The 10810-nt window shown below is 34.7% G+C and overlaps 1 protein-coding gene across 2 annotated transcripts; it reads left to right on the plus strand.

Annotated features, from left to right (window-relative positions):
• The first annotated feature begins 264 nt into the window (after positions 1-264).
• On the plus strand, positions 265-1962 carry LOC123270403. Of its 2 annotated transcripts, none has more exons than XM_044736437.1 (5): positions 265-589; positions 713-870; positions 1035-1227; positions 1339-1536; positions 1659-1962. In XM_044736437.1, the coding sequence occupies exons 2-5, from the start codon at positions 784-786 to the stop codon at positions 1853-1855; spliced, it is 675 nt and encodes a 224-aa protein (XP_044592372.1). In that variant the 5' UTR covers positions 265-589; positions 713-783; the 3' UTR covers positions 1856-1962. The 2 variants fall into 2 exon arrangements, with proteins under 2 accessions (XP_044592372.1, XP_044592373.1); XM_044736438.1 differs by having other exon boundaries at positions 1035-1218.
• The last annotated feature ends 8848 nt before the right edge of the window (positions 1963-10810 follow it).

Genomic DNA, 10810 nt, shown 5'->3' on the forward strand with positions numbered 1-10810 from the left:
TAATTTCTATCAGGATTCAGGGCTCCCAACCATAGTTTTCAGTACAGAAAGTTGGCTTTATTGATTAAATAGATGAACGATAGTAAGAAAGTTCTGGAATATATCATACGGTTTCGTTTTATTAAAAACATCATTATTATAACATCGAATAATTTTTTTAATTTAATTATTATTATTATTAAATAGAAAACTGAAGATATACAAATATGGAATCTTTACCATTTGTTTTTATTATAATATTTAATTTTTAATCAAGCATATATTATTTTAATTGCGTACTTGACATTTTGGTGTTTCCGGTTGCAAGACGACGCGTGAAACACGAAGGAGAAAACTCTTTTCGCTGTGACTTCGACAGGCGACGGTCGTGCTTTAGTTACACGCAAAAAATACCACATTTTGTGATTAGTTTTTACCTCGTGATTGGCTGGAACGCGTAATATTATTTATATTAAATAAATTTACATAATTGCTTATTAATAAAAAATAATTTCGTTAAACATAATTCTCAAAATGACCCAAACCAAAATTGATTTTACTCCTACGACAAACGAAGAAGTCGATTCGTTCACCCACGGGATACCATGGTGTAAGTAATTTTCAATTAATTATTTGTTTTATTATCAGTATATCATTCTGACGATTAAAATACTAATTTATAATTAATCAGCTAATTTATTTCCAATCAACCAAATTTTTTTTTACGTTACAGTCATTTCACAGGCTCGGTAGCATGGATCGACGACCTGAAATCGTTGAAAAGCAAAAAGAGGATCTTTCGTTATGACAAATGGAACCGGTCGCAGAATCCGAATCTTGGTTTGGGATCCGTTAATTTCTGAATATCAGAGCAAACTTCATGAAAAATCGGTATACATTTTTTATATTTAAATTAAAATTTCTTAAATTTATTTATCAATTCATGATATTTGATTTGGCAAAATTATTAAAATAAAATAGATAATTAATTAATAAAATTATCGTATTTTAAATTAAATTAAATCAAATAATTAATGATTTCTATTTCTCTTTAGGTGATAAAGTTCGAACGCTTGAAGTGTCTCGATGCTGATCCAAATTTCGCGCAAGCCACCGAAGACGTTGCTCCGATAGAATTAACGATTACCGAAAGTACAATTAAGGACTTTGACGAGAACGCGTCTCAAGGACCACGTGTCTATGAGCCGATCAGCATTCCAAGAGTTTATGACGAATTCGGTATTGTATGTAAGTTTCAAAAAATTTGTATTTATCGTAATTGTTGATATCTGTTCATTTTAAATCTTTGAATTTTATTTTCTACTGAAATTTATAAATTTTTTTTTTTTTTTTTCGAAGGCGTCCAAGGATTCATAAGAGACCTGTTCGAAGATATTACATTCAACAACAACGTATACGGTGCTGGATCAATCACTGACGGTGAATATCGAATAAAAGTCCAAGTGCGCTCATTCTCGGGAGTTCGTGATTTATTAAAAAAATATACACTTGGCGTACATGTTGAAGTGAAAGGACAAGTCAATAGAGATAAAACAAGTGAGTATCGTGAAAAAAAAAATTTTTTTTCCTACGACGGTTATTTTTATGAAATAGTTTATAATTGCTGGTATGTTTTTTAATTAAATCTGATTAAATAGCCTTTTAAAATTTTTTTTCAGGTGCATTTCCGTACGTGCAATGTAACTCGATGTCCGATGTAAAAATCGTCGATGACAAAGTGATGAGTACGGCTGATGTCAGAAAGGGATTCCGAACCCCGGTTAATCCGTCTCCCAAAAGGATTCGCATTGAACCACCCAAGACAAAGGAGATGGACGGTAAAACTACCGACCAAAATAACATGGATGCCCTTTAAAGCTGCGTAATATGACGTTTCAACGTTTTGCGATATCATACTTTATTTGCATCGATTAGGCAGTTTTTTGAAGGTTAATTATTGCGTTTTAAAGTATCTTCTTTTAATATTTTATCTATAGGCGAGTTTTTAAAATCGCTTTTTTACTATTAATAACATTTAAGTATTTTTTAATCGCAGATGAAGTACCTTAATTAAAATATCCATTATTATTCATATATTTTTCTAAAACATGACATACTTTTTGTTGCTGATTTTTGATATAATTGTTTTTTCAAGAGCATGATACATATACATAATATGGTAAGTTTTTGTTGCATTTAACTTGAACGTATAAATTTTTTATTATTTTTTCTACCTAATTATGGACAATCGAAAGTTTAAATTAAATAGACACTTTTACATTCTCAAGTTCAATTATAATAGTTAAGGTATTTCATCGGATTTATTACTCATTAAACAACATACTTAATTATTCTTAAATTAATATTCTTTTGAGTTTGATTTTCAATATTCACGATATTTAATTCTACTATATTTTTATTCACAGATTTTCGTTTATTTCCGTTTGATATATTACATAACAATTGAAGTTGCTAGCTGCTTATATCGACTTTTAAAGTTGATAATTCGCAATTTTATTACAATTCAAAATGAACATAGCTTTTAGTTTTCGCAATCATTACACTAAATATCTTTCAATTGTACTTTAAAATTACGATAATCATTTTATATTATTTTCTCGGGAAACCGAATGTGATTTAAATTTTATATCTAGATAATAATAATGTAGTAACTTGCCGTTGTTGGAATAACAAGTGCGAATGCTTAAGACTGTCTCCGTCATAATTCCATGTCTACATTATGTCAATTATTTATTGATAATAATTTTAAAGTATTATTAAAAACTATGGAATTATGATTGTAATCTTACATTTACCATAATATAATTATTTGATAGCTATCTAGATAAATCGTACATGTTATTAAATTTATAAGTTAGTTGATTATATCTAATCACAGTGATATTTAAATTAAGTTGTATACGATTGGAATAAATAAATAGATTAAGACTACAGTAAATAATATAAATATAAAAAATATATGCAACGTTATTCATAAGTATTAGTATTACCAATTGAATGTTGTAAAGACTAAAACAATCAAACATATGTGTTCGATGTTATGTTATAGAATGCCATTTTGGATGTTATTGTTATGTAAAGCTTATTATTTAACTTGAGACATTAATAAAATAATGTTGAATGTGTGCTAAATTATATTGTTTATTTTTGTAGTTGGTTTTTTAATATTTAGAATCCAATCAATGTTGAACTTCACTTTACCAATTTGTTATCCTTTCAGAAATCGTTCCATTATTTACATCAAAAATAGAAATTTGAATAACGCGCCAAGCAATAACTGTTGTATTCCTATGATTGCAGGGTTGGTTATTGACTGCAAGTAACATATTCTTTCAGATAATATTTGAAGCCGGTGACGCTAAAGTCACGGCTCTATACTTGGTTTCGAATGCTATAACAGCTGACATAAAAATCATCATAAACCGAGATTTATCAAACTAACAGAAGTTTGCACTTCTACTCAGTGTCGTCTTAGTGATATTTATGGATTTTATCCATAATTGGTGATTCATACGACGCGTTGTCATACATATGATTTATTAATAATATAATATTGAGCAAAATAAATATATGTATAACCTAAGATTTTTAACACGTGTGTCTGATGAAGTTCGTTATCGTCATCTATTTGTGAATTAATTTTTGTTGCAAATATAATACTGCAGTGCACAAACATTTATACTATAGTCTTGATTCGCTTAGAATTACGTTCAGTTATTTGAACAATATATTTAGAAAATAATAACTTTATTCGTGCTATGTAAGTATACGTTCATTTCTTTTGGAGTTAAAAAACATTTTTTATTCAACTTATTAATAATATACTTTTTTCACAAAGAATTGTGATACATTTTTTATGAAGACATAATGACATCAATAGTTATGTTACACAAATGTATAAATTCCGAAATCATGAATGTTTCATATTCTAATTCTGTTGATATTTTACTTTATTATCAATCGACAAATATTGTTCGATAATAAATAATTGGGTTAATCGACATTTTTTTTGTTATTTTATTAATTTATAACATTAAACCTAAATAATATTTTTTCTATTTGCACTTACAGTTTTATGAATTTTTTTACAAATGAAATTGAATAAAAAAATTTTTGTAATAATTTTTTCAATGAAATAAATTAAAAAAATTTTGATGTCGGTGAACTTTAATGTCATGAATATTATTTCAAATTACAAATTCTTATTTGATCGATGGGATCATGGAATAAATTCATTTGGCATATATATATATATATATATATATATATATATATATATACAAATATTATTTTTCTTTTGAAATAATAATAATAATCAATAGGTATATATAAAATTTTGATGCCATTCTTTCGATAATTGCTCTTTACTTTTTTATTTAGTTGTGTATGGATTTCCATAATGTAACGTCCTAATCATTTTGTCTTATTTCTTCCAGGTCCATCAAATTCCCTTTCGGTGATCAGAGAGGAGGAAGGACATAGAATACAAAAAAAGAACGGATATTTATAATAAGGATTAATAAAAAAAAAAAAAAAGATTACTAATTGAGAAATTAAGTAATAGAACTTAGACGTAAGAATCATAATAATTAGTAAAATCTGTAATAATCTAACTGTATCAACATTGCATAGGATATATGATTAGTAAAATAAATAATTTTTTTGAAAAATAGAAAATTGAGTTAATTTTATTATCTATAATATAGAATTATCTACAGAAACTAGAACGAGATACCTAAGAAACTATTATAACGTATTGCACAAATAAATGCAATACTAATCAAAAATACATGAGACATTATTCAGACATACCAATAAATAAATACATAATAAGTCTATAAGAACCTACCCAACAAACAAATTTACTGATATTTATAAAAAGATAACATATATTTATGGTTTTAAATATAAAGAACAAGAAAGACATCAGAAATAAAATAAGAAATATAAATTAGTGACAAGAAAATTTCTTCCGAGATCATAATTACTTTTTTTTTATTATCATTACTATTGATTATTATTATTATTATTATTATTATAATAATAATAATAATAATAATAATTATTATTATTATTATTATTATGTTATTAAATGCTCAGGGGGGTTGTCCCCGAAGTCCGACTCTCCGAGGGCCCAGCCTGAGCTCCATCCATTACTGCTGGACCACTCCGCACAACAAGGCGGTTAGCGGCCACAGCAGGCTAAAGTCATTTCCCTAAGTAGACGGAGGGAACCTAATATTACAGCCTTCTGCATCCTGACAGCCAAGAACTCAGATTTTAACGTGCAAGCTGGAACTTTGGCAAGTGAGGATACAAAAGACTGTTTCATCCCTCCAAGGACGCCAACGATTAGGACGACTAGTTTGACACGGTAACCTGGGTAAAGTTTGCCAATTTTAAATAGGAGATCCTGATATATTTTTCTTTTGTGCTCTTCTTTGGCTGAGATGTTGTGTTCAGCCGGGGCCGAGAACTCAATGACATAAATGTCACGAGTGGCTTTGTCGAAGAGCACAATATCAGGTTTGTTGTGATCGATCCGCCGGGTTGTTGCAAATGGCATGTTCCAGTAAATTTTGCAACTGTCATTCTCAACAACCTGGGGAATATCTCCTGGTAGATAAGGCAGCACTGGTGTCATATCAATACCGTAGTAATGACAAAGATAGTAGTACAGTACTCTCAGGGCAGCGTTGTGACGCTGGATATATGTACCTCTCGCCAGCACAGGACATGCCGACAAAAGGTGCATGAGCGTCTCCGGGTGTTGTTTACACATCCTACATGACGTGTCCAGAAGCTGCACCTGGAGCACCTTACTACGGTATTCTAGAGTGTTAATGACACCATCTTGGCAGGTAAATATGAACCCTTCAGTCTCGGACATCAGGCCAGCTGACTTTAAGAAGGAAAAGGTCAGCTGGGTGGACAAGCCATGATCACGCACGTGTTTGAAGTACACGCTGTGCATGGACTTGTCCATCAGTTCGCCTAGGAGTTGTTTTTCCTCGGCGTTCCTGATGACGCTCTTAAATTCTTCCTTTCGGAGTTCCATAAGAGCGTTTATCTCTCCAAGACCAAGGGTTCTTGCTGCATATATAGCTGCCTTATACAAGAACGACCCCTTATGCGCATTTTCATGTTTATGTACGATTTGCATAAGGAAGTCATCCTCGTCTGCAGTGAAATTGACAACCTCGAATGTTAAGCCCAGGACCAAACGATCATGCAGCCGCTCCAATCTCTGCAGACCTCTCCCACCGATGGACCGGGAGAGGTATAATCTTGCGACTGATGAATTGGGGTGCATGCTCCGATTCATATTCATAACCTTACGGGTTTTGATGTCGAGATCTCGTAAATCCTTTCGGGCCCATTTCAGGACACCGAAAGAGTATAGTAAGACTGGGGCAGCGAGCATGTTAGTGGCGGAGACTTTATTTTTGCCGGAAAGTTCGGAGGACCAAATTTTCCGGAGTCTTCTAACATACTCACTACGGAGAGTTGCTCGGACTTTAGAGACCGCATGCATGCGGTGCTCTTCCATTCCTAGGTATCTATACAACTCTCCGGCGCCTAATTGTCTTAAGATGCTCCCATCTACTAACTCGACATCATCACCCGTATCAGAGCACTTACCCCTCGCCAGATGTATGACCGCACACTTGTCCAACCCAAAAGACATTTCGACATCTCGTGAGTACTCTGCTACGATGTTCAGGGCTGCCTGTAGATGATCTTCATTAGCACTATATAGCTTTAGATCATCCATGTAAAGCAGATGGGTGATCGAGTATTTTCGATCACCAGGAGGCCCCACAGAGTACCCATGGGTTTTACGGAGAGCAACAGAAATAGGCAGCAGTGAGATGCAAAACAACAGAGGGCTCAAGGAATCGCCTTGGAAGACCCCTCGTTTGTACTCTACAACTCCGGTTACGTGCAATGCGTTTCCATTTCCTATATGGAAACGCGTTTTCCAGAGCTGCATTGTACGCCTAATGCATTCCACTGTTTCGGGATTGACCCCCAGGCACTTGAGGAGGTATAAAATCAACTCATGAGGAGTTGAGTCAAATGCCTTGCGATAGTCAATTCAGGCCATTGACAGGTTGCGTTGATAGTAGATCGCATCTTGTATGACACATCGATCAACTATCAGGTTCTCTTTGCAACCTGACAGGCCTCTTTTGTTGCCACGCTGTTCATATATCTGTTGCCATATAGGTCCTATCTCCTGCAAGATACGGTTATTCAAAATTTTTGTAAAAATTTTATAAACCGCATTCAGGCAGGTGATAGGCCTGTAATTCTTTGGGTCAGACAAGTCACCTTTTTTGGGCATCAGTACGGATCGCCCTTCTACGAGCCAGTCTGGAATCGGTTCGTCAGCTCTAATGTAGGATGTTAATATACGGGCCAAATGGAGGTGGGTAGAAGTAAACTTCTTCCACCAGAAGACATTAATGCCATCTGGTCCCGGGGCAGCCCAATTTCTGCTGCCATCTAGAGCTAAACGAACTTCATTTACACTGACTGCAGGGCTCTCTTCATCAGCATTCTGTCGACGGTGTTTCTGACAGAATGCTTTGAAGTCATGCAGAGCTGGAGTGTTGGCGTTTACGTTTGGTTGATCTCCGTACAACTCAGTCCAAAAGGCTTCCACCCGCTCAGGTGCTGGATAATTCTCGGTAACAACAGTCTTTGGTGTCAGAAAGCGTGAAGGGCTAGATCGAAACAACGAATTGTCGACCAGCCGTTTCAGCCTTTTCTCTAGTGACTTTTTGGCAGTCACTAGAGCTCGCAATTTATTAAGCGACTCTTCCTTGATGACAAGAAGGGTACTTTTATTCAATGTGTGATGACGCCACCGAAGTTCAGCAGCAATGCGACGTACTCGGGGCGTGTATGCTCGTTGAGTTGTTTCGAACTCAATCACACATTGAATGCGAGAGATATGTTTCCGGGATCTGTCAATTTTGTCGCCAAGTTGTGCGATGCGTTGTCTCAACTCGATCCGCCGGGTTGTTGCAAATGGCATGTTCCAGTAAATTTTGCAACTGTCATTCTCAACAACCTGGGGAATATCTCCTGGTAGATAAGGCAGCACTGGTGTCATATCAATACCGTAGTAATGACGAAGATAGTAGTACAGTACTCTCAGAGCAGCGTTGTGACGCTGGATATATGTACCTCTCGCCAGCACAGGACATGCCGACAAAAGGTGTATGAGCGTCTCCGGGTGTTGTTTACACATCCTACATGACGTGTCCAGAAGCTGCACCTGGAGCACCTTGCTACGGTATTCTAGAGTGTTAATGACACCATCTTGGCAGGCAAATATGAACCCTTCAGTCTCGGACATCAGGCCAGCTGACTTTAAGAAGGAAAAGGTCAGCTGGGTGGACAAGCCATGATCACGCACGTGTTTGAAGTACACGTTGTGCATGGACTTGTCCATCAGTTCGCCTAGGAGTTGTTTTTCCTCGGCGTTCCTGATGACGCTCTTAAATTCTTCCTTTCGGAGTTCCATAAGAGCGTTTATCTCTCCAAGACCAAGGGTTCTTGCTGCATATATAGCTGCCTTATACAAGAACGACCCCTTATGCGCATTTTCATGTTTATGTACGATTTGCATAAGGAATTCATCCTCGTCTGCAGTGAAATTGACAACCTCGAATGTTAAGCCCAGGACCAAACGATCATGCAGCCGCTCCAAACTCTGCAGACCTCTCCCACCGATGGACCGGGAGAGGTATAATCTGGCGACTGATGAATTGGGGTGCATGCTCCGATTCATATTGATAACCTTATTATTATTATTATTATTATTATTATTATTATTATTATTATTATTATTATTATTATACTACTACTACTACTACTACTACTACTACTACTACTACTACTACTACTACTATATAAAAATGCCGAAAAGAAAAATCATTCGTGATCCTGTTGAAGAAGAAGCATTTAATAGAACTAAACTCAATAAAAGAAAGCTACTCGATGGTTAAATAGACATAACTGTAAAAAACAAAATCCTACTCGCATGATGGATTTGGATAGCTGTGAAACCATTACACTCGATGCTTCAGATATCGAAAATAACCCCTCCACATCTTATGAAAATGTAGATATTCATTTGTATATTGCTGCCATCGATGACGGTGCCTATAATCGTGAATGAATTGTAAAAGAAAATGTCATCAACGAGCATTATCTAGGTCCTATGAATTCCATATGTCGTCATTGTGGTGCACATCATTTTTCTAAAGAACAAGTGGCTAACAAAAAAGATTCGTTCAATGATTGTTGCAGTCATGGTGAAGTGGCACTTGCCGATTTACCGCAAACTCCATCAGTATTGAAAAATCTCTTTGATGGATCCCACGAAAAATCCCATCATTTCTTCGATAGAATACGGTACTATAATAGTTCATTTTCGTTTGCGTCGTTTAAGGCAAACTTAGTGAAGTTTAGTAACAACTGTTCCGGTCCGTTTTGTTTCAAAATTCAAGGACAGGTATACTATCAAATTAATGAATCTCTATATCCTGAATCGGGTGACCGTCCTACAAATGGACAATTATTTATAATCGACGCTGCTGAAGCATCACAATATAGGTGTGATCAAAACAATAAATTAGATATCGACGTTGTTAGTAGCATCGAATCAATCATAAGAGAACATAACATATTCGTACATTCTTATGAAATGATGAAAGACGAAATAAATACAGAGAAATCCAGAAACAACGATTCAGAACCTGAATTACAATTATTATTTCAATTGAAGAAAGGTATGGATCGAGGCCGGTACAATTTTCAAAGAGTTAACGAAGTAGCAGCGATTTTTTCAACCACTGCTGATGGACAAATTCCAGAATCATATGTAACGATTAGAAATAGAACTACAAAACAATTAGCATATGTTAGCAATATGGACCCTAATGTAGAACCATGGATTTATCCATTTTTTTATCCTTATGGAACTCGAGGTTAGGATCGAAATCTTACCTGCGTGAACAAAATAAACAAGAGAGTGTCTCGAAATGCCAACATCAAATTTCGCATGGCTATACGCAATAATTTCAATGTTTTTTTATTTGGTAGGAGATTTTTTCAACAATGGGTAGTAGATAGCTACGTAAAAATAGAAAAAGACAGAATTAATTGGAACCGAGATCATCAAAAAGAATTAAGAGCTGAATCATATCAAGGATTAATTGATCATTTACATTCGAACGCTGCTAACACAAATGGCAAAGTAGGTAAAATAATAATATTGCCGTCTACTTTTATTGGGTCTCCAAGAAATATGGTTCAACATTATCAAAATGCCATGAACATCGTTCGGGTTCATGGAACACCTGATTTGTTTGTAACCATGACATGCAATCCTCAGTGGCGAGAAATAACTGAAAATTTGTTTCCGGGACAAACAGCTGCGGATTGACCGAATCTCGTAGCTAGGGTATTTTATTTAAAGGTTAAACACTTGATGGATATAATAGTTAAGCAAAATCATTTTGGCAAAGTATTAGCTTACGTGTATGTAATAGAATACCAAAAGCGTGGTTTACCACATGTACATTTGTTAATAACATTGGATCGTAATTCTAAAATTAACACCCCTGAACGAGTAAATAGGTATGTTTCAGCTGAAATACCAAATCCAGAAGAGAATCCAAGATTACACACAATTGTAATGAAAAACATGATACATGGACCTTGCGGTGATTGGTGTTTGGTAGATAATAGATGTTCAAAAAAGTATCCGAAACCCTATCTTGAAAAAACAAAA

Source organism: Cotesia glomerata, linkage group LG8 (assembly GCF_020080835.1).
Source record: "Cotesia glomerata isolate CgM1 linkage group LG8, MPM_Cglom_v2.3, whole genome shotgun sequence".
NCBI lineage: Eukaryota > Metazoa > Arthropoda > Insecta > Hymenoptera > Braconidae > Cotesia > Cotesia glomerata.